The sequence below is a fragment of the Eucyclogobius newberryi genome, unplaced genomic scaffold (assembly GCF_026437365.1).
Source record: "Eucyclogobius newberryi isolate DKJ021-1_F unplaced genomic scaffold, fEucNew1.0.hap1 SCAF_15, whole genome shotgun sequence".
NCBI classification, from domain to species: domain Eukaryota; kingdom Metazoa; phylum Chordata; class Actinopteri; order Gobiiformes; family Gobiidae; genus Eucyclogobius; species Eucyclogobius newberryi.
Genome location: NW_027315779.1, coordinates 24,853,276 through 24,877,686, shown reverse-complemented (window position 1 = coordinate 24,877,686; position 24,411 = coordinate 24,853,276). Strand labels below are relative to the sequence as shown.

General features: G+C 38.4%; 1 protein-coding gene across 2 annotated transcripts in view; it reads left to right on the top strand.

Moving 5' to 3' along the window:
* robo3 (roundabout, axon guidance receptor, homolog 3 (Drosophila)) overlaps positions 1-24,411 on the top strand; it is a 118,236-nt gene that overhangs the window by 79,559 nt on the left and 14,266 nt on the right. The window contains exons 10-24 of one of the 2 annotated variants that reach the window (XM_072446894.1): positions 4,206-4,287; positions 5,663-5,831; positions 8,292-8,458; positions 8,555-8,676; positions 9,264-9,480; positions 10,939-11,063; positions 11,853-12,036; positions 12,630-12,872; positions 13,834-13,873; positions 14,117-14,253; positions 15,389-15,691; positions 16,963-17,110; positions 18,047-18,259; positions 23,003-23,199; positions 24,074-24,178. In XM_072446894.1, coding sequence (XP_072302995.1) covers positions 4,206-4,287; positions 5,663-5,831; positions 8,292-8,458; positions 8,555-8,676; positions 9,264-9,480; positions 10,939-11,063; positions 11,853-12,036; positions 12,630-12,872; positions 13,834-13,873; positions 14,117-14,253; positions 15,389-15,691; positions 16,963-17,110; positions 18,047-18,259; positions 23,003-23,199; positions 24,074-24,178 — 2,452 coding nt within the window. Of the gene's footprint in view, positions 1-4,205; positions 4,288-5,662; positions 5,832-8,291; positions 8,459-8,554; positions 8,677-9,263; positions 9,481-10,938; positions 11,064-11,852; positions 12,037-12,629; positions 12,873-13,833; positions 13,874-14,116; positions 14,254-15,388; positions 15,692-16,962; positions 17,111-18,046; positions 18,260-22,999; positions 23,200-24,073; positions 24,179-24,411 lie in introns of both variants that reach the window. The other variant, XM_072446893.1, reaches the window with a different exon arrangement.

The window sequence follows — 24,411 nt, the reverse complement described above, 5'->3', positions numbered from 1 at the left end:
GACCAAAGACGAGTTGTCATATGACGTTCTCCTCTTTCTGCCTCTACAGTCTCCTCAAACTAAAGCACAACTAACCTAGCCTCTAATTACCGTTACAACGTTGGTGAATGCACAAATTGCAGTGTGACATCCATAAATATTACAAAACAAAGCAGAAACCAGGCAGTGTTCAACAGGCTTTACACAACAATCCTTATTTTGCTGTTCTGATTCACTGTTCCTACATATAAAGTACAAAGTATTGACCTGGATGAGGGTTAGGCTGAGCAAAATAATATGTCTGTTTGCCGTAACCCGACCGATCCGGTACCGACTGAAATTTTTTTATCAGCATTTTGTTGAAAAAACGTCAAAATCTTTTATTTTTCATTTATTTCGCTGACTCACCGACCGGTCTTTCCTAAACTGCCGTGTCGAATATTTTTATCACGCTGGTTAACCTATCTTTCATCTCAAAGGACTGAAAACGCACTGCGCAACACATGTGCGTCTTCATTTTCGGCACTCCACCTGCGTCTGGAATATAACAGACCGCGCGTCAGGGTCGTTATATTGCCTTTTACAAGTTGGTTTGCCTCTGTCGGCGCCACTGAAGTGTCCATAGTACATGTCACGCTCTATCGCGGTGTCTTATGGCAATGCATTCTGGGATTGAAACACGCCCAGCAGCGTCATCACAACAAACATGTGTCCCCCGCATGTTCCCCCGCTCGCCTTCGCTACCAAAATAAAGGATAGCGGCGTACAAAAGGTCGATTGAAATATCTTAAAATCGTGAGATTTAGTCTCCTGATCGGGTTGATAGAGACATTTTCCGTCATTGACTGTTGAAGCCTGACCCTTGGACTGTTGAAGCCTGACCCTTGGACTGTTGAAGCCTGACCCCTGGACTGTTGAAGCCTGACCCCTGGACTGTTGAAGCCTGACCCCTGGACTGTTGAAGCCTGACCCCTGGACTGTTGAAGCCTGACCCCTGGACTGTTGAAGCCTGACCCCTGGCGGTCACTCCGAGTCAAAAAATGTTTTAGATCTTTTTTTTGCCTTCAAAGTAAAAAAAAATAAGAATTTGCCTACCAACCGACCCACTAAAAAAAATTTGGCTCGGGTTACAGCAAACAGACAATTTATTTGGGGTAGCCTTAATAATATTACGATGTACCACAGCGCCATTACTATCATTGATAATAAAGTCTTGTCTTTATTTGAAGTTTACCCCGACTTGTTTTTAAACCTTAAAAATGCGCACTTGTTTTCTTGTGTCCATCGTGTTTATGCTGAAGGATTTATTAGCAACCATGTACCCGTGACTAGAAAAAGAACAAAGAAGAAAAATCTAACCCACACTGAGCACATGAAGCGCTCCCAGGCACCTTTCCTCCACCTCCTCCTCGTCCTCCTCCCCCTCCTCCTCCCGAAACTTGTTACTTCTCCACTGTCACGTTCGGAATGATCCCCCAGTGGAGAGACCTCTAACATCTCCCACTGTTGTAAGCAATTTCACAGTCCGTCTAGCTTTTGGCTCGCCTCCCCTTCTTTTTCCAAATAAAAAAAGAAGGAGAAAAAAAAGTTAATACCCAAGATTCGCACGTGCTCGCTACACATCTATCATACACCTCTTAATTACACGTGCTCATCGCTCGTGCAGAATGCTAAGTGGCTGTCGAGAATTTAAAAGAAAAAAAGAGTTGAATTTTTCCCCAGCGCTATAGCCCGGTCATTAAAATTCTGTCCTTTGATCCGAGCCTTTGCACTCCTCCCTGGAATCAGACAAGGAACATAAAAGACATCAGCCTGACTCCAGCTTTGACTGCAGATAGGTCCGCCGAGTGTAAGCCGCTTGTTAAAATATACAGACGTGTTGATATATAAAGTGTGGACGGTTACTTAAGGTACTTGGTGCACTGATAATGATAAAACTCTCTTGATAAACGTTGTTTAATGGTTACAAGTTTGTGCCGGAATTAAGTGAGGGTTTAGTTCAAGGATAAATGCTGTTTGAAGTAGCGACCATCTCCTTATACGCAACATTAGCAAGGACTTTTTCAATAAAATATTAATTTACCTGTATTTTCCGGACTATAAGTTGCCAAAAAATGCATAATAGAGACGAAAAAAACATATATAAGTTGCACTGGTGTATGAAATGCGGTGTCAAGTGTGAAAATAACAAATAATATCACATATAAGTCGCTCCAGAGTGTAAGTATAAGTATATAAGTATAAATATAAGTATAAGTCACACCCCGGCCAAAACTATGAAAAAAGATGCGACTTATAGTCTGGAAAATACAGTAATTTGGTAAGCCATTATTGCAGTTTATCAGTTGGATTTTCCCTCATACATTTTCTGTGATTTGAAATGTAATTAAAATCCAATTGTGTCAGTTACAAATAAATATTTTGGTTCTATAATTACCAAGCACAGCGTAAAAATATCTTTGTTAAATATTTGTCACAACGTGCTAATATTAGCAGACAAGCTTTGGTTTGGGTAATTGCTAAGCTAAATACGTAATGCGTGAGTGTGGGTGACACGTTCACATTATTATCAATCATAAGCAAAAGTACAAACAGGCTGAAACGTGTCATATTTCCCTATAACAAGAACGCCATTGTGTCTCTTACGAGCGTATTAAAAATGCATGTTCATTATTAACGGGATCGCTAAATCTTTGTGAAATGACAAACCTCACGCCCGGAGTGAACGAGCGAAAGGAGAAGTCATCCATGTCCACGGACAAATAAACCCGCCTTTGCGCTAACCTTGAAGCGTTCTGTTTTCCCTAATCCTTATTTTGTTGCATTGTTGGAGTTTAATAAGTTTGCCCACGAGCAGCTTCCAGGCGAGCAAACACAACATCAGCCGGGATTCTACCAAACAATCCTCTCACATTTACAATATTTCCAGTTAAAGCTGTGATACAGTTTGCTTTTTAAAGTATTCAGTTGTTTAAATGCAGCTGTCGCGTTAGCATCAGCGGTTATGCTAATAATATGCATATACCTATAGAATGGCTTTGATGACCTGTCAGAAATGTATACGCATGTGATTATGTGCAGACATGTGTGGGTAATCAGCGATGCACCTTTGTGAAGCATTGATGATTTCTGAACTGCATTCACATTTAAATATATATGAGTTTACAATAAATGCAATGTTTTAATGTTTATTTGACAATGCATTAGTCAGACTGAAGAAAAAAAATGTGTTTAAATTTGTGACAAAAAGATTAAACTTTTTCTTTAGTTCAAAATAAATAAACGATTCTAGAAGCTAATGTTTTGAGTGAGAATTTGTATTTTTTTAAGGAAAGTCATCAGCACATTTCTAGATTTATATGACAAATCCATACCGACAAAAGTAAAGGTTTTCCACACAAATGGTCATGGAAGCAGAAGGAGAAGCCATCCACATTACTGTTTAGTTAATTAGTTATTCTAGTTTATTTCATTAGTTATTCTAGTCTCAAGTTAGTTGTAAAAAAAAATATATATATATATAAAATATATATATATATATATATATATATATATATATATATATATGTATGTATGTATGTAGTCATAATCTTGACAATTTTAGAGACAAAAATGTGTATTTTAAATTGAATCTGTACTCAGAAATAATAAATCCAAACTTTATGTCAGATTAACTTTTTTACATTACCGTTTAGAAAGTTTGATTTCATAAAGCTGTCACATTATTATTATTACTAATATCATGAATGTGATGTATTTGACAATGTGAACGAAGGATCTCACTGTTGTTTGTTCATTTAGTCGAAAGTGTTAAAGTGTGATGTTTCTTCTCACTATAATTGTAATGCTAAACTTAGATATCAAGACTCCTCCAGCTGCGATTGTGTCATTGGGCAAGACACTTCACCCCTTCACCTCGAGTACATGAGTGTGATGAGTGCCTTATGGAGGGGAAACAACATCATTGATCATAAACACATTTTGAACTTTGAAATACTGTACGTTTTTAAATTAAAATTCAACCGAGTCAACTTTGCAAATTGCTTTTCGCTCTCTCTCGTCTGCTCGCGCTGCTCTGCATAAACACTTCTGCACAGAGAGATATGACGGTTTAGTCTCACTCACCTTAACACAAGTACATTAACATAACCGTGGCCGTCGCGCTCACGAGCACGTTCAAACCAAAACTTTAATGACACCCCACCAATGTCTGATTCTGTTGCCAGGAAACGGACTCCGGGCTGTACACCTGCGTGGCTTCCAGTTCAAGCGGAGAGACGAGCTGGAGTGGAGTGCTCACAGTTAAAGGTAAAAATAGTCTCCGCGGGGCGTTAAATACGTGCAATGAGTGGAAGTGTGGAAGCGTGTAATGTTAAATGATATGAACAGTGACAAATATCTCCAAAAACATGGTTCATTTAACTGTCAAGGGTTTTTCAATGTGCTCCATATTGTGTTATAAACAGCACTACAAACAGTCATGAATTTAGGAAAATATTTAAAATGGTCTCCAAGAATAGGTAACATATTTGTGAATGAATTATCTGTACGATTATCAGTAAAATAGGGCTGCAACGATTCATTGCAACAGTCGTAACTAATCAACTATTCAAATAATAGTTGTTATCTGGACTATACAGGCAATAAAACATGTTCCAAAAGGCCATTTAGAAGATAAAAACTGCACTATTGAATCAAAGTCTTACTTACGTACGTTTAAGCTGTATTTACTTCTAACAGCTGACAAAGAAAAATCTGCTATTGCATCTTGTCCATTTAATTAGAAAGTAGTTCAATCAATGCCATTAACCTATGAGCTAACAGGTTAAGTTGTTGCCGGGTAGGTTCGGACAATAATTAACGATAAACTGTAAATTACAGCACCAATCTACCCGGCAACAACAAAGGCATGCAATATATTGCAATCCAATCAACAAGGGACAGTACTGCAATTTGCCATATGGGATTGTCAATAAAGTTGTACGATATTCACACTGTCCTTAAACATATTGCAAGACTGATAAGCAAATCTAGCAAGTTCTTGTGTCGTTAATGGAAACAGAACGTCTTAAGCATGGCAGTTTTGCAGAAATATATGCTGCGCCTTTCTATCAATCTCAATAACTCAAACACAGTTAACCTGCTCTTACAAATCAGGCTGTTACCGGGCAGATTAGAACAATAACTCAACGTCCAAACCTTTTTATCAATACTGCTTTTAAGCCTAATGTTAGCTGCCTCTGTGTGTGATTTGTGGCTTAGCGTCGCCGCCCCTACAGCTAACCGTAAATTGAATCGCAGTTATGTAAGGCAACGTCCCTTTTTTATTTTCTCCTCAAACCATTAGGCATTAGTACATAAAATATTCCGAGCAGCCGAGGTTTCATTAGCGGCCTTAGATTAAGAATTAATGGCATTACAAGCTGCATTAAAGCCAAAGAGGTTTATTTGAGTGCTAGAATGGAAATAGTTAGCGGTGGTGTTTTTGTGCACGCTGTATAGAAGCGCCCCGAGCTAGTCTGATGCAAATTTTCAATCAGCATTACTGTCTCTGCGTGGCACAAAAGGGTAACGCCAGAGGCAAACGTTAATCAAATATGCAGCACCTCCGACAACGCTTTTATGAGGTTTTTTTTCCTTCCTAACTTTCTTTTTCGTCTTCGTCTTATTTGATCTTTTACAGAGAGCGCAGATTCATCAGGAGCACAAACCACAGAGCCCTTTCAGTTGCCGGGTCCTCCGCACAAGCCCATTGTAACGGACGTGTCAAAGAATAGTGTCAGCCTGACCTGGCAACCCAACGCGCACGAAGGAGGAGCGGCTGTCACGTCATACATTATTGAAGCTTTCAGGTAAAATGGATGGATACAGTACCAAACATGAATTGAATGGTTGATGACATGTTCCAACAGTTCAGTTCTATATATATATATCATAACTAAAGATTAAACCAGGTCATAATTAGGACTAAATGGGATGTAAACCAGGCCAGGACTTTCACGTGGACCTAAAATGCAATGCAATGAAGTAGTATGAGTAGAAATAGTACAAAAAAACACATTGTTCCATCTATGTTCCTACATTTTAATCTAAAATTGTTGTCTCCCTCAAATGTACTGACATCTTAATGCCTTGGATAAAAGCACATCTATAAATGCAGTGTAAATATACCAGATGACGACAAATGTGCTCATTTCAATCACACAAAAAACCAGTAGGCTACAAAAAAACAAAACAATGCAAAACAATAATGTGTCAGACAATGTTTCTTATTCTTTCACACCAAAAAGTGCTAAAATAAGTCAAATTCAGGGCACAAAAATACAAGTAGTCTTCCTTCCCTTGATAGTGTTTCCCCGCTCACCTCCGTGTAACGTCACCTTTGAGCAAACCACCTTGAATTAATTAGCCCAAACTTAATTTGGTGGCTAGATTGGCTGAAAGAGGATACCACCCTGTAAGATTAAACTACGCTAACTGCAGGAAATGTGTCCTTCCAATTGGATAAAGAGAGAACACCGGCGGAGCTTAACACAATCCAAACGCTCCGGCGTGGCCCATGGCGGCGCAGGTTTTCCGAGTAACGCAAACTGATTTTTGGGGGCAGGCGGGAGGAACGGGGCCACTGGGATGTTTTCAATAACATTGCCTCGCCGGAGGTGAAGAAGTTTGTTTGGAACAGACGAACGGAGAGAGGAGAGAGGAGAGAGGAGAGAGGAGAGGGGGGTTGGGGCTCTGGTGTATATGCATTCTGTTAAAGTTTATTTACCACTATAGCTGGCAGATATCAATATAAGGGGATACGAGGAGCTGCAAATGCCAAGCGAAATGTCACGCATGGTGGAGTGAAAGACCCCTGACTTCTGCTGCTATTTTAGATTTTAATACAAGGAATGCACCATTTTGACTGGAATTGTCCTCTTGGTTGCTAGCACACAAAATGCTGAATAATAACTGTAATAATGATACAAAAAAATGCTTTATCACATGCGATACCGTGAGTAGTATGAGAACAATTTGAAATGACCATGTATAAACCTTAACTACTTTACGTACACAGTGTTTACTATGGTATGCTTTAGTATGGTTCATTTTTTTACTATTTTATTTTTCATCAGAACATAAAACATACACAAACTCAACAACAATTATTACACCAGAAGAGGGGGTAAAAATAAAAAAAATAAAAAGAACAAAAGCAAAACAAATGATACAGGAAATAAAATTAATAATAATAAATAAATAAAAAACTCAAGAGCGTGCTAGACTTAAGTTTTAGGATAAAAGTTGAGAATAAGGGAGTGGCATCAGAAAAAAAAAAAAATTCATAGTAGGAATTTCAAGTTCATTCCAACGCACAATTGTATGTATTCAGGGGTTTCAGCTGCCTGTTTTATTCGATTTAGTTCCTACTATTTTGAGGACTTTTTCCTCATTCAAAAGACATACCGGTAATGTTTCGTTTTTGTCACTCACATTGACAACACTCCTTATTTCTTATTATCCTGAATACCAAGGACATGAGATAAAATGCTCATAATGTTTTGAGGGAATGTTTTTTGTGACCACTTTCAAACTGTCTCTTCATTGTAGCTCCGGTTTGCCTGCTCGCCCCCAACCTACTAAGCATCTCCAAGTAATCTTTTTTCCAAGCTTAATTGTACAGATGGGGACCAAAGCTGTACCCTGGGGGGGATAAAAAGTGTCAAACAAATAGCTGGGAAGGCCTTTGTGAACCAGTTCTGCCAAGCTGACAACAAATTCACAGTGAAAGAGGGAGAGTGTGGACTGGCGTGTCATAATGACATTTTGATGGTGTACCACAAGGCTCCCAACTTGGCCCATTCAACTTCATACGTATTGCATAGTTACACATGCTTCATTTTATTATTCATGGACACATTTTGGAGCATTTGGAAGTGTCTCTCTGAAAGTCTAAAAACGACTAACATTTCTGCGCATCTGCCATTGTTTACCACATCATTTATGAATGCCAAAAATAGAGGCTGCTACCGCCCAGGGATCTCTGTATGCATTAGTTAATTGTGTAGCAGCACGCAGGAGCAGCACATTAAATCAGCGCTGCAAAGCACTTTCTTTCTTGAGCACCCAACTTGCTCAGCCTGTTACATGCTGTCTTTCCACATTGACAGAGAGGAATAATTAGGATTCCCCAAGTCTCGGGCGAATTGATACATCCACAGTGCTCACTTTGCTCATTTTGATGTCAAGTGAATGTCGTGCGGTGGAAATGGAAAAATCTGACACGTCTTGTTAGTGTTAATTTATTTTTTTTATTTTTTATTTTACAGCCAATCTGCCGGAAGTACTTGGCAGACCGTCGCCGACAATGTAAAAATGGAAACCCACACGATAACCGGACTTTTGCCCAACACGATCTACCTTTTCATCGTCCGAGCGGTCAACGCGTACGGCCTCAGCGACCCCAGCCCGATATCGGAGCCAGTGAGAACGCAAGGTTTGGAACAAAGTTGTGAGCTGAATTTTGAAATTGAAACACGATTTGATAAGCGTCGGTGTCAATCTATCTATATGCCTGTGTGTTTTCTGTTAGACGTGAGTCCGACCGGGCAAGGAGTGGATCACAGACAAGTGCAGAGGGAATTGGGGGAAGTGGCAGTGCAGCTTCAAGAGCCCGCGATGCTCTCGACCTCCTCCGTGCGAGTGTCCTGGAGTGTAAGTAGCCTGGTTTGTTGCTAAGTTGACATCTTGACCTGTGGAATTGAAAGATGTTCCGTAAGTAGAAAGAAATATGAGCAGCTGTGAAAATAATTGGCGACGTATAAAATTGTAGGGCTAATTTTGTGGGTTTGTCATTTGTGGCATTGGCAATTGCTAACATTTTTATGTCTAAATTTCAGAATAAATTATTAGCCATGGTGAGTCGTACCAAACGGCAAAACAAAAAACAAAAAAACAAAAATCATATATAATATTAGTAAAAATTACAACAGGTTAACCAATTTGTAGTTTATGTTATAATTCAACAGAACATCATGAAATATTAAGCTTTTACAAGAGGTACCACCAGGAAAAAGAATAAATCCTCTCTGATTTAGTTTTTGTTTGGGTCAAAAATAGGGTTCAAATATGTCTAAATTTGAATTAAACCCAGATTACCTTGGTCTAATGTCCTATACTTATACAGTTGGAACTATATACACTGTAACAGCAGAAGAGAACGCCTCCGAAGAAGCCTGCGTTTCACCAGTTTTCTAAATATAACTGCATAATTGTGCTCTCCCTGCTCTGTATTCCTTCAGGTCGACCGCCAGTCCCAGTATGTCCAGGGATACCGTCTCTTTTACCGTCCCACCGGAGGAAACTGGCTCCTGCAGGACATCAACTCCCCCTCAGAGCGCAGCACCGTCCTCTCCAGCCTGCTCAAAGGGACGGAGTACGAAATCAAGATCCGGCCGTACTTTGACGAATTCCAGGGCAGGGACAGTAGGACGGTGGTGGTGCGGACCCCCGAGGAAGGTAACCGGTCAAACATATATATATATATATATATATGTATAGTGTTTTCTACCTGTACATAGTTTACCTTAAGGAATTAGGGCTGTTCAATTCTAGCTGGACAAATCATGGTCAGAATTATTTGGGTTGTTGTTCAAATTATGGTTATTTGGGAGAATACATTTTTTTATATTCATAATTCTTCTTCTTCTTATTATTATTATTAATAGCCTTAACATGAACAAAGACCTGTCATTCAATAAAATGTGTATTCAGAATGATGGTTTAATGACTACTTCCCTATCCCTAAGACCCTAATTAAGTAGTTACTAAGCTTATGCGTCATTAAGGTTAATTAAGGTGTAGTTATTAGTGGCTGCTGGATTTATTTTTAATTTGAATGTGATTTATTGCCAAGATGAGTCAAATGTCCACATGCCCAAAAACATCAGTAGTGGGAATCAAAACAACAAAATGTCGCTTCATTTGGCTTTAGCCCCAACACCCGAGATTAAAAACACTTTTTACAACAAACCTCTGCAACTCTTTGTGATTTTGTCTGACACTGTTCGCCTTGTTAAATTGCAATTCATTAGCCCGCCTGACACTGCGAGAATCTGAGTAATGCAATTTCATTTTGGGGTTAATTTTATATCCGCCTCGATTTGAGTTCATTCATATCGATCTCCTTTTTCATTATGCTGCGTCGGCCTGGGGGTGTCAGCAGGTTTGGTGCGGTCGATTTCAACTGCGGATTCAAAACAAAGGAAGCTGTCTGTTCTGCATTTGGCGCTGTTCGAACACATCCGAAAATAATTAGTTTATAAAACACTTTCAGATTTTGAGGTGCTGTTAGTGGTCATTTTCTAACTTGCAGGTTTAAATATGAAACTTGAAACCGTGTAGCTTCTTGGCACACAAGGGAAAACAATGCATGCTCTCAATTATTGTATTTGTTTGTTTGGCAATATACTCTTTTTAGAAATGCTTTAAAAATATGTTTGTATGCATTTCCCACATAATGTCTCAATTTTTTATTTAATATGTTCTGCACATTTTAGAAGTTTGTTTTGTTTTTTTAGGGTCAAAATGTACTGTATAATAAATTAGACTAGAAATTCTACATCCAAAAATGTTTCATTAAATCTTCTTCAAATAAAGCCTCTGTAATTAATTTAAAGGAGACATATTGTACTTTTTTTTCAAATGCATCGTATTGAACTATAACATAAGTAGATCATTATTTTCCATTTTGTTCATTTTAAACAGCGATATTTATATAAAACGGCTTAATAATAGAAGCAGGTCCATTGACTTCCTGTTCAAAACTGCACAACTCATAGTGACTGCAATACACTTTGCTGTCCAATTTCCTCTGCAGTATATTTCTCTTTCTGTGTCTCCTTTAACACGCTCAAATGTCTTTACCGGCCGTGTTTCCCCGTGTTAACCGTGTGCTATCTTCATCCATTTCCGCAGTCCCCAGCGCCGCGCCCAGAGGTGTAACTGTGGCAACTTTGAAGCTCAGCAACACCTCCAGCATCAGCGTCTCCTGGGAGCCCCCGCCCAGCGACCGGCAAAACGGGATCATCCAGGAGTACAGGGTAAACACGGAGAGCCCGGTTCACTCACCTGATACATGACGATAAGCACATCTGACAAACGCGCCAAGTCGCAAAGTCTCCCAGGCAGCACATGGCACAACAGAGTGTCAGGTTTGATTTACCCAGGGTGGTAAATGGTGAATGGGAATCCTATCAAAAGCTAACACGATTAATAATATAGTATATTGTTTCATTTGGTGATACAATGTTTGCCTATAAATATTAAGAGCTAGATACACATTTTGGTCCTTAATGGGTAAATATTTTCAGAGCTAACCAAAAACTACAGTCAAAAACATGACTTTATTTTATTTGGTTGATTTTGTTTGACCCTGGCTTTTAAATGGGCATCTAGAAAAAAATTATAATTTAACATTTGCTTTGAAATGTTCAATTCTGCTTCACAATTTTGCAAAAACCTTGTTCAAGGAAGTGCTAATTAACCCAAGGTTACAGAATAAGACAGTATCTTACTTGGAACCACAAGTTATTCAAACTCAAAACTAATGTCACAAAATTTGGATATTTATTAAAATGCAGAATTTTTTTATTGTATCATCATCATTATTATCATCTTAAACGCTGAGCCTTCTTTTAATCAAATGCTCAGTTGGCAATTTCTTGTAAATTATTGTTTTTCTAAGTGATCTAATGATCACCTTCAATGATATAAAAAAACAGAAATAATTTTGCATCATAGCAGAATATTTCAACCCCAAATTGAGCTCAATAGCCAAACAATCAGAGTCTGTCATCTTATAAGTAAAGGCTTTGTCTGATTGTGAACAGGTTTGGTGTGTGGGCAGTGGCAGTGACAACCACACTCGTCACCACATCAACCGCACAGTGGACGGGAACATCCTGAGCGTGCTGCTGAAGGGGCTGGTGCCCGGCGTGCTGTACCAGGTGGAGGTGGCGGCAGTGACCAGCGCTGGGGTCGGCACGCGCAGCCAGCCAGTGTCTGTGCTCTTCAGTGAGTCACTCACTCATCATCATCATCATCATCATCATCTTAGTGAGCTCTAATGTCTGTTTGAAGTTACATTAAAGGTAGTGATGGCAGAGTGGCCAGCACTCTCACCTCACAGCAAGAAGGTTCGGGGCTGTCATTTATCATAGAGAACTTTTTTGTGTTTAGCGCGTAGTCTTTGGATCTGGCAACCCATTTTTATTTTATTTTTATGGGATAATTGGCTTGACACAAAAGGGAAACATTCATTGATTTAACATCATTTGCACAATGTCAGATCAGAGAACAAAGACATGCACCATGTTACTAGTATGTTCCACAATAGTGCTTTAAACCTGTACATGTTGCCTTGATTTAGATACATACATTTCTATTTTAACAATTATCTTTAAAACATGCATTCTTAGTCCACAGTTCTGACACTTGGTCCAGTGGTGTCACCTACTTTTCTCAATGGAGATAATTTAATGCAATAAAATCTCTATAGAAACAAGAAGGCAGCAGATCTTCCCCCAGAAAAGTTAGAGTGCACCAGAGTCATTTTCCATTATCTGTTAAAACACTTTGACATTGCAGTAACATAAATACTTCTACAGAATTACCGTCGGAGCTTCCTTCCATGACGGGCGACAAGAGCGGCGCTAGTGACAGCGGAGAGGAGGGCAGCGTTAGCCTGGCCGAGCAGATCACCGACGTGGTCAAGCAGCCGGCCTTCATCGCGGGCATTGGAGGGGCGTGCTGGGTCATCCTCATGGGCTTCAGCGTGTGGATCTACTGCCGCCGCAAGAAGAGGAAGGAGCTCAGCCACTACACCGCCTCCTTCGCCTACACGCCGGCAGGTACAGGCGCTTTACACACAATGTGACGCTCTCAGCAAGTTTCCCACGCAATAAATATAATGTTGGATCATCAAAATATTGTGAATGTTGTTGAAAATAAGCTAAATGTGAATATCGGATTTATAATTTCTAAATAAAATGTGCAGCAAAAAAAGCTTATTTGAAATAAAGATGAAAATGGAGTATAAAGTGATTTTTCTGAACTTTTGAGAGTAATCCTACTGTAATTACTGTATGAAAATTAATCTGATACTTAAACCTTAAATTTTGCATCTAAAAGACACATTTCTGTTAATAAGCCTTTATTTAACCAGGTAAAAACAACAACATTGAGATCAAAACTGGGACCTGGGAAAGTGAAAATTGCAGCACACTATCACAATATTATTTATGCTTTTATTTTTTTGTTGCATTGATAGAATATTGTCTAACTAACTATCTAACTTAACTAACATATTGGAATTTACCCACACATATTTATATTCCCTTTTGTCTTTAGCTAAACTAAACACATTTTGAAGTACAGCAGAAAACATTGCAATAAACACCATACAGTAATTAAAGAACATGTTTTTGCACATATTAATATTTAACTATTTAATGTAAAACACTTGAATGTATTTGCATTAAATATAAAGCACAAAACACAATTTTACAGTAAACATTACCTGTGCATATGAATAAAAGTCTGCAGTTTTAAATAAAAAAGTGATGCATAAATAAAGAATTCAAGACTCCAAGCGCAATGCAAATATATCTGCACAAGAACGTTTTGCACTGAAAGTATTCACACTTAAAGGTGCTTTTCTTTTTTCAATGAAAACCCACATTTCTGATAAAACTGTATAATTTAATAGTCGCCTTGAATTGAACAGCATAGAGCAGCTAAAGTAGGCCAGGGAAATGAAACATGCATTAGCCAGCTTCTCTTCCTCACGCTGTGGTGTGTTCTGTTCTCCAGTTGGGTTCCCTCACGGTGAAGGATCAGGACTCAATGGAAGGTAATTACAGTGCATTCATAGTAATACTCCTCTTGTTTTCCATCACATTTCTAGAACTCGTCTTAATTGTGTTTTGTGGAGTGTTAAAAGTCTTGTTCTAAACTGGTTAAATGTACAAATGTGGATCTTAGGCTTTTTGCTCTGCTCACTACATCATCATCATCTGCATTTGACCCTTTGACCCAATCGTTCTTCTGTTTGTGCGATGTTTTCTGACGCAGTATTTCACAAATATCTTCGTAGGCCTGTACTGGGAGGCGGCATGGGAAACTACCCCTGGCTGGCGGACTCGTGGCCCACCACAAACCTGGTCCACAGTGGGAAGGAGGCGGTCAGCTGCTGCACGGCCAATCACAACACAGCAGAGCGATACTACAACGGTGAGGCTTTATGGTCTATTCACGCTGCACTATACGACCTACCGTATTTTCCGGACTATAAGTCGCACCGGAGTATAAGTTGCACTAGCCAAAAAAATGCATAATAGAGAAGAAAAAAACATATTTAAGTCGCACTGGAGTATGAAATGTGGTTGAAAGTGTGAAAATAACAAATAATGTCACATATAAGTCACTAAGGAGTATAAGTATATAAGTATAAATAAGTATAAGTCGCACCCTGGCCAAAACTATGAAAAAAGGGACTTTTTACTCCGGAAAATACGGTATTTATGTATATTATTGTTCTGTCATCTTTCAATACTCATTTCATAATATTGGAGTTGTATTATTTCCATTCAACTTTATACCAGATACATGGTCCATTTTACAGTGTACAAATACATAGACAGTATAAGTAATACTGAGAGAGCCGTGCCAGTGTCTCCACGTCTTGTGTCGTTTCATATTTCTTTTTTCTGTGTTCAAAAATGTGATTTGCTTGATTAACTATTGCAAGTGTTTCCAATCTGTAAACATCATTGCTAAATTTATTTTTAAAAAACAATGTAATATTATGAAATGTATGAAAATAAATTGCCTCTTTTCTTGAGCATAATAAATACATAATTGGTGGTGGTTAACACTAAAATGTCAGTTGCATTGACAAATTGGGACAGTAGTAAGTCATTTCCGCTTCATGTTGTATTCAAAATATTCCTGAAAAATAAATAAGTAACGCCTGTCCAAAAAAAAAAAAATCACCACAGAAAAAAAGTGTTGGTAGAACCGCCTTTAGCTTTTATTACAGCACACTTCGCCATGGCATAATTTCCATAAGCTTCTGCCATATTGAAAGATGTATTTCCATCCATTGTGTCATTATTTTTAACCATGATCTTGTGTTGATGATGGAAAGAGTGACCACTGCACAAACACTCTCACAGGGGGTCACATCTGCAATACATTAGTTTGTTTTCTCTGCTCAATGCCAATGATTTTACCCTTCTCAAGCACAACTACATATTTCCATGACCACGGGAGTCGTCTTTCCACATGGTCGTTTCAGAAATGAGATCAGTGGGGTTTAAACACCATGCTAACACTAACACGGATGAACTGTCCACGCTCACCACAGAAAGCGGCATCTCCAACTACCTGAACCAGACGGAGAAGTACAGCCTGGGCGGCTCCACTGAGGGTCCCATCTACAGCACCATCGACGCCACCAGCGACGACCTGCACGCTTTCAACTACGGCCAGCACGCCTCCTCCACCGCGCCCTACGCCTCCACCTCCATCATGCCCTTCAGCAGCCAGAGCCAGGCCCCGCACCCGCCGCAGCCCCCTCCTCACAGCGGGGACACCACGCCGGGGGAGGGGCACTGGATCACACAGCCGGGGCCGTCCTCGCAGTACGCCCAACCGGACCGCTGCAGTGGTAGGACACGTGCACAGCTGTGGGACTCTTTTTTTCTGTTTAATGCAGCTGCTCAGACACACCCTCTTTTTAGCACCCATTTCTCCTCTTGGTGAGTGACTGAGTGAGTTACAGGTAGATTTAACCTCAAAGTGAGAACATTCAGAAGAAGTATACGACTTCCTTTACCTCTTAAAGGCAATAGAACAGTACAAAAGGGTTCGTGAATCGTGATCAAAACGTGTTCGGAAGTCAGAGCCGTAAGCAGATGTGCACTCGCCCGGAAATGAACGCATGTGAATGTTAACTCGGGCTGCGCAATTCATCTAAAGATGGAGGGGACGAGATTCAGTCATGTCTGATGTTCAGTGATCTGGTTTAGGGTTTTTTTGAATGGAGAGAACATGTGGTTTAGAACAGAGGTCAGACTTTTTTGTTAAATGGCAATGATTAAAATAGTATAGTTTTTGTTCATTGAATCATTAGTAAGGCCACAGTTATTTTATTACTAGGTTTACGGATCCGCCGCACTTAGATGATTGATTTCTACAATATAAATAAAATAAATTATTGTAAAAAAAAAAAATTATAAAGTACCGCCGACAAGGCAAAATAGCATTACATGAAATATAAAAAGCGGTATTAAGTCAAAAGATAAGAGCGCGTGAAGCAATTTTTCGTCAAAATCCTGCGTGAGCCCCCCAATTTCAATTTCAAATCTATTGAAATTATATTTATATTTCGCCCGCCTGTTCAATATATTTCATTTAAGAATCCGTAAACCAAGTCATAAAATAACTGCGGCCTAATAGGAATTTTACTTTTTGAATTTGAAAGTATTAAAGAAAATTCAATTGAAAATCGAGATTGAATAATGAGGGTTAAAATATTTTGATCATTTTTTTCAATATCGCTCAGTCCTAATATCCCTGTGCCAATGGTAAAATAGATCCGAGCATTGGCTTACAACTTACAATAAGTTAGATCAACATTAGATAAAACGTAACACTTATGTGACTTAATAAGATAGTATAAGATGCTGCAATAGTAAACCGTGTCCAACATTCAGGCCCTGATTAGTGTCTTGGCATAGTCTGGTCTGAGTATTAAAAGTTTATCATTGTGATTTGTGAAACATATTTCGTTGCACTCAAAACCCATTGGAAAAAATTGCTAAAAAACTGAGTCAGTAGTTTTTTTTTAAAGATGTAATTTTTTGTGATTTTCCCACATTTGAACACATTTTTGAAGCTTGACACATTCATAACATGTGGCTCACCTCTTTCCCTCAGGCAAACCCAAGCAGAAGCCCATCGGTAAAGCAGTCAAAACTCCCTCGCTCACCTGGATGGAGTCGCTGCCCCCCCCTCCCCCGCTCAGCGACGTGGACCAGTGCGACCCCGACGACCTGCCTTCAGAACACGAGGAAATGGACATAGGGTGAGTCAGGTTTTTGTTTTTTATGCTCCACAAACTTGCTTTACATTGCAACAAGCTCATTTACTGTACATAGAACTCCCATAACAATCAACCTTAACGTCTTGAGGGTGTAACAACTCAATTAACTCGGCCTTGGTCAATTGCTTTAGTGATTTAGCTGCGTTGCCGATCCTTTAAACACTATTAGCTGTGTTGCCCCTTGCGGCTCACACGACTAGAACAAAACTATTATTCACAGTCAAAGGGAAAAGGCACAGGTGGAAGCTTAGCCTCCCGGAGCTTTCGACCTGTGGCCCTCTCATTTTTAAACGTTAAAAAAACCAGCATGTCTTCATTACACTTGCAGGAAATGGAGCAAACGATCATAGGCTAAGTAGCACTGTCATCTTTATCATGTTTGTGGGATGATAACGTGGATGTAACCGTTACAATGTTGGTACAATGAAGTCATCTTAAATCATTTTTACACCAACTCACATTTTTGTATTTCATAAAAAGTCATCTCAATTTGATATTTGACCTGTAAAATTCTTAACATTCTTCAAACATTTTTCATGGAATAAAGTAAAATCTGTTATATTATAAAAGCAGTTCTTGCCAGAAAGATGAATTCTTGCATTTTTTGTCACGCTTCGACCATCAGCATGAGGTTTTGTTTTTTTAACGGTCTTTCCAGATTGATTCATGTGAAGAACTCAATTCAGAGTGAGCCAGGTTAACTCTTAGTGTCAAAATGAGACCACTGTGTGCGGTTCTGCATCAAATTCATTCAATGGTACAAATCAGGTACTGCACCTTTAATTAATCCAGCTTCAACATCTATAATAATAATCGTGTTGGTTTGTATCCAGGATGGTTGAGTCCAGGAGCGTACAGTATAACATTAAGGTTTATTGCGGCACTGTGGATACTAATAATAAAGTGTTTTGGGTGTAGGTCTGACGAGGAGTGGTGCCCCCCGCTCCCTGAGAGGACGTACCTGATGGAGGGCTGTGAGGGCGGGTCATGTCCCCGGAACAACGCGTCGTCTCCGGCCACCTCCTACAGCCACCAGTCCACCGCTACGCTAACCCCGTCCCCCCACGAGGAGCCCCGAGTGCCCCACGACCTGCCCCGCTTCAACGGCCCCGACAGCCAACAGCTGGCACGGTATGTTCGCCGCTTGTAGGTGTCCGCGCTTCAGTCGAGCGATGCGGGATAGGGTCAGGAGCTGCCGTCGCACAGTTTGTAGTGGAGTGTCCAGTGAAATCATCTGGTTTAATTATGGATTATTGTGATTTTGCTTTTTACCAAATGGAAAACGAATGGAAAATAATTCATAAACATTAGTGAGACAAAGCTTCACACGTTTAATTTGTTGTTTTTTTTGTTTTTTTACTTGTAATATCCTTCTGTCTGACCATTTTACTTTATTTGGAAAAGGCCAGTTTACGTCGCAAAGACAAAGAAACGAGAAAGTCTTAACTATTCGTTTAGCGTGAAGAGACAGTTGAAAAGTTGCCTGACTTAACAACGTTTCAATTAGTGAACAGCCTCACAAATCAATAATAAGCTAAGTTTTAACACATTTAAAATGCATGTATTCAGTGACATTTGCTGTGAAAAATGCCAGCGTTAATGGATGTGCTAAAATGTGAACAATACATAATCACAGTTCAATTAGAGTGGCCCTCCTGCTTATTGCCTTTGTGAAATTGGTATTGAGTTCTGGAAACACATTTGTCCCATAACATGACATTAGTTATGTAATATTGTCCAGTTAATATCAGAAACTTTGAGTATGTTGTTGTTTAATTTAACTGCATAAAGAGCTACAAATAAATAAAACTGAATATTAACTGAAACTTCAAACAAGGGTTTATATAATGATATATTGTATTTGTGTGGTTTATTATATTCTATTTATTAATTTACAGGCACAATTTAATACGTTACTGATGGATTGCCAAAAACAATATCTCAAAACGATCTCACAAAAATAATTTAGGCATTATTTATATCAGTGTTGTCCAGTTTAAGAAATTGGACCTTGAGAGAGAAAATTATAATCTTATTCATTAAATTGCGATATTTGGGAGATATTTATTTGGGCAGCAGTAGCTCAGTGGTAGAGCTGTGTGTAAATGTGTGTAAATGTGTGTGTGAATGTGTGTAAATGTGTGTAAATGTGTGTAAATGTGTGTAAATGTGTGTGTGAATGTGTGTAAATGTGTGTAAATGTGTGTAAATGTGTGTAAATGTGTGTGTGAATGTGTGTAAATGTGTGTAAATGTGTGTGTGAATGTGTGTAAATGTGTGTGAATGTGTGTAAATATGTGTGTAAATGTGTGTAAATGTGTGTGTGAATGTGTGTAAATGTGTGTGTGAATGTGTGTAAATGTGTGTAAATGTGTGTGTGAATGTGTGTAAATGTGTGTAAATGTGTGTGTGAATGTGTGTAAATGTGTGTGTGAATGTGTGTAAATGTGTGTGTGAATGTGTGTAAATGTGTGTGTGAATGTGTGTAAATGTGTGTGTGAATGTGTGTAAATGTGTGTGAATGTGTGTAAATGTGTGTGTGAATGTGTGTAAATGTGTGTGTGAATGTGTGTAAATGTGTGTAAATGTGTGTGTGAATGTGTGTAAATGTGTGTGAATGTGTGTAAATGTGTGTGTGAATGTGTGTAAATGTGTGTGTGAATGTGTGTAAATGTGTGTGAATGTGTGTAAATGTGTGTGTGAATGTGTGTAAATGTGTGTGTGAATGTGTGTAAATGTGTGTGAATGTGTGTAAATGTGTGTGTGAATGTGTGTAAATGTGTGTGTGAATGTGTGTAAATGTGTGTAAATGTGTGTGTGAATGTGTGTAAATGTGTGTGAATGTGTGTAAATGTGTGTGTGAATGTGTGTAAATGTGTGTGTGAATGTGTGTAAATGTGTGTGTGAATGTGTGTAAATGTGTGTGTGAATGTGTGTAAATGTGTGTGAATGTGTGTAAATGTGTGTGAATGTGTGTAAATGTGTGTGTGAATGTGTGTAAATGTGTGTGTGAATGTGTGTAAATGTGTGTAAATGTGTGTGTGAATGTGTGTAAATGTGTGTGTGAATGTGTGTAAATGTGTGTAAATGTGTGTAAATGTGTGTGTGAGTGTGTGTATGTGTGTGTGAATGTGTGTAAATGTGTGTGTGAATGTGTGTAAATGTGTGTGTGAATGTGTGTAAATGTGTGTAAATGTGTGTAAATGTGTGTGTGAATGTGTGTGAATGTGTGTAAATGTGTGTAAATGTGTGTAAATGTGTGTAAATGTGTGTGTGAATGTGTGTAAATGTGTGTAAATGTGTGTGTGAGAATGTGTGTAAATGTGTGTAAATGTGTGTAAATGTGTGTGTGAATGTGTGTAAATGTGTGTAAATGTGTGTAAATGTGTGTGTAAATGTGTGTAAATGTGTGTGTGAATGTGTGTAAATGTGTGTAAATGTGTGTGTGAATGTGTGTGAATGTGTGTAAATGTGTGTAAATGTGTGTAAATGTGTGTAAATGTGTGTGTGAATGTGTGTAAATGTGTGTAAATGTGTGTGTGAGAATGTGTGTAAACGTGTGTAAATGTGTGTAAATGTGTGTGAATGTGTGTGAATGTGTGTAAATGTGTGTAAATGTGTGTAAATGTGTGTGTGAATGTGTGTAAATGTGTGTAAATGTGTGTAAATGTGTGTGAGTGTGTGTATGTGTGTGTGAATGTGTGTAAATGTGTGTAAATGTGTGTAAATGTGTGTGTGAGAATGTGTGTAAACGTGTGTAAATGTGTGTAAATGTGTGTGAATGTGTGTGAATGTGTGTAAATGTGTGTAAATGTGTGTAAATGTGTGTGTGAATGTGTGTAAATGTGTGTAAATGTGTGTAAATGTGTGTGTGAATGTGTGTGAATGTGTGTAAATGTGTGTAAATGTGTGTAAATGTGTGTGTGAGAATGTGTGTAAATGTGTGTAAATGTGTGTAAATGTGTGTGTGAATGTGTGTAAATGTGTGTAAATGTGTGTAAATGTGTGTAAATGTGTGTGTAAATGTGTGTAAATGTGTGTGTGAATGTGTGTAAATGTGTGTAAATGTGTGTGTGAATGTGTGTGAATGTGTGTAAATGTGTGTAAATGTGTGTAAATGTGTGTGTGAATGTGTGTAAATGTGTGTAAATGTGTGTGTGAGAATGTGTGTAAATGTGTGTAAATGTGTGTGTGAATGTGTGTAAATGTGTGTAAATGTGTGTAAATGTGTGTGTGAATGTGTGTAAATGTGTGTAAATGTGTGTAAATGTGTGTAAATGTGTGTAAATGTGTGTAAATGTGTGTGTGAATGTGTGTAAATGTGTGTGTAAATGTGTGTGAATGTGTGTAAATGTGTGTAAATGTGTGTGTGAATGTGTGTAAATGTGTGTGTGAATGTGTGTAAATGTGTGTAAATGTGTGTGTGAATGTGTGTAAATGTGTGTAAATGTGTGTAAATGTGTGTGTAAATGTGTGTGTAAATGTGTGTGTAAATGTGTGTGTAAATGTGTGTGTAAATGTGTGTAAATGTGTGTAAATGTGTGTGTGAATGTGTGTAAATGTGTGTGTAAATGTGTGTGTGAATGTGTGTGAATGTGTGTGTGAATGTGTGTAAATGTGTGTAAATGTGTGTGTGAATGTGTGTAAATGTGTGTAAATGTGTGTAAATGTGTGTAAATGTGTGTAAATGTGTGTGTGAATGTGTGTAAATGTGTGTGTAAATGTGTGTGTAAATGTGTGTGTAAATGTGTGTGTAAATGTGTGTGTAAATGTGTGTGTAAATGTGTGTGAATGTGTGTAAATGTGTGTAAATGTGTGTGTGAATGTGTGTGTAAATGTGTGTGTAAATGTGTGTGTAAATGTGTGTGTAAATGTGTGTGAATGTGTGTAAATGTGTGTAAATGTGTGTGTGAATGTGTGTGAATGTGTGTAAATGTGTGTGTGAATGTGTGTGAATGTGTGTAAATGTGTGTGTGAATGTGTGTGTGAATGTGTGTGTAAATGTGTGTGTAAATGTGTGTGTAAATGTGTGTGTAAATGTGTGTGAATGTGTGTAAATGTGTGTGTAAATGTGTGTGTAAATGTGTGTGTAAATGTGCGTGTAAATGTGTGTGAATGTGTGTAAATGTGTGTAAATGTGTGTGTGAATGTGTGTAAATGTGTGTGTAAATGTGTGTGTGAATGTGTGTGAATGTGTGTGTGAATGTGTGTAAATGTGTGTAAATGTGTGTGTGAATGTGTGTAAATGTGTGTAAATGTGTGTAAATGTGTGTAAATGTGTGTGTGAATGTGTGTAAATGTGTGTGTAAATGTGTGTGTAAATGTGTGTGTAAATGTGTGTGAATGTGTGTAAATGTGTGTAAATGTGTGTGTGAATGTGTGTGTAAATGTGTGTGTAAATGTGTGTGTAAATGTGTGTGAATGTGTGTAAATGTGTGTAAATGTGTGTGTGAATGTGTGTGAATGTGTGTAAATGTGTGTGTGAATGTGTGTGAATGTGTGTAAATGTGTGTGTGAATGTGTGTGTGAATGTGTGTGTAAATGTGTGTGTAAATGTGTGTGTAAATGTGTGTGTAAATGTGTGTGTAAATGTGTGTGTAAATGTGTGTGTAAATGTGTGTGAATGTGTGTAAATGTGTGTAAATGTGTGTGTGAATGTGTGTGAATGTGTGTAAATGTGTGTGTGAATGTGTGTGAATGTGTGTAAATGTGTGTGTGAATGTGTGTGTGAATGTGTGTGTGTGGTTCCTTTGAGTGCCTTGAAGGTAGAAAAACACTATAATTATTTCGTGACATTTCAGTCTTCTTACATGCCTCCTCTTCCTCCTCCTCTTCTTCCTCCTCTTCCTCCTCCTCCTCTTCTTCCCACAGCAGACGGTTGCCCTGCAGTCCAGTGCCTGCCCCCTCAGCCCTCAGCCCCTCCCTCACCCAGTCCAACCCAAACCTCTGTGGCCCCGCCCATCCCGCCGTGACGGAGGCCGGCACACTGCCCTGCCCTAGCCCCGCCCACCGCAACTTCAACAGCCTGGGGGCGGGGCAAAATGATGACAGTAGTGCCGCGAGTACACCTGGTAAGGCCTGAACTACAAGAACTAAAGAGGTCTTTAAATAAATGTCTCTTGCATTGACACTCACCTAAAGACCAAACAGCAAATTCAAGTAAATTTGTTTCACATTTTTTGACAATTTATGGAAAATTGGATCCTTTTAGAAGCTCTTTTTTTTTTTTTTATTAAAAATATGTTTGACATTTTTTCAAAACATTTGTTAAATATTAAACTTTTTATAGAATCTAAAACATTTGCTTTCTCATTTAAAAAAACAAACATGTTTTCGTTTTAATGCCTAAAAAACAATGTTTCCAGAATTCCAACGTTGAATGAATTTGTTGAGCTTTTTTTTGTATGCAACAAGATTAAAATTCTGAAATTATAAACTATTTAACTTTTATACAAGAACTTTTAAAATACCCCCCAAAAAGAATTAAATAAAAATCTTTCTTTCTTTTTTTAAAGGCAAGGCAAGTTTATTTGTAGAGCACATTTCATACACAAGGCAATTCAAAGTGCTTCATACAGCAGGAAAAATGCATTCAAATCACAAAGAAATTACAGAAACAGAAATACAATAAAATTAACTAATTATAAACAATTTTAAGTCATAAAAGAGAAGAGTGCAAAGAAAAATCCTTTCAGTCATATGCACAGCTAAACAAAACTGTTTTTAGCTTAGATTTGAACATTGTTAGAGTTTAGAGAGACAAGGGACAAGACCGGAGAGCAAAACAAAGACACAAATAATAATACATAAATAACATAAACAAAATCATGACATAAAAAGTCTAACTAATTTAAGTCCCATTTAGTCCAAAGTTTCTGAAAACATTTGTTTGCGACTTGAATTAAAATGTTCAAAGCGTGTCTCTCACAGTTCTTTGTCCCACAGTGCACAGCCGCTCGCCTGCAGACGCATGCACTCCCCCAAGCCAAAAATCCCGCGTGAAGAAAAAGAGCTCCAAAACTTCAGGATACAGGCGAGATATACAAGGAGGTAAGTCACAATTCCACCCAAACGAGATATAAATGAGCAGAACGAGTCGCTTTGTGCCAGATGAAATACACACTACATGATAAGTACTGCAGCGCCATCTGTGACCTCAAGTCTGCCATGCAAGGTGTCATCAAGCTTCTGAATATTCACTATTTACACACCAAATGTTTCCTACTTTATAACAGACTGCAACACTCACTCAAAAGTATATAATATTTCACAATAAACATGTG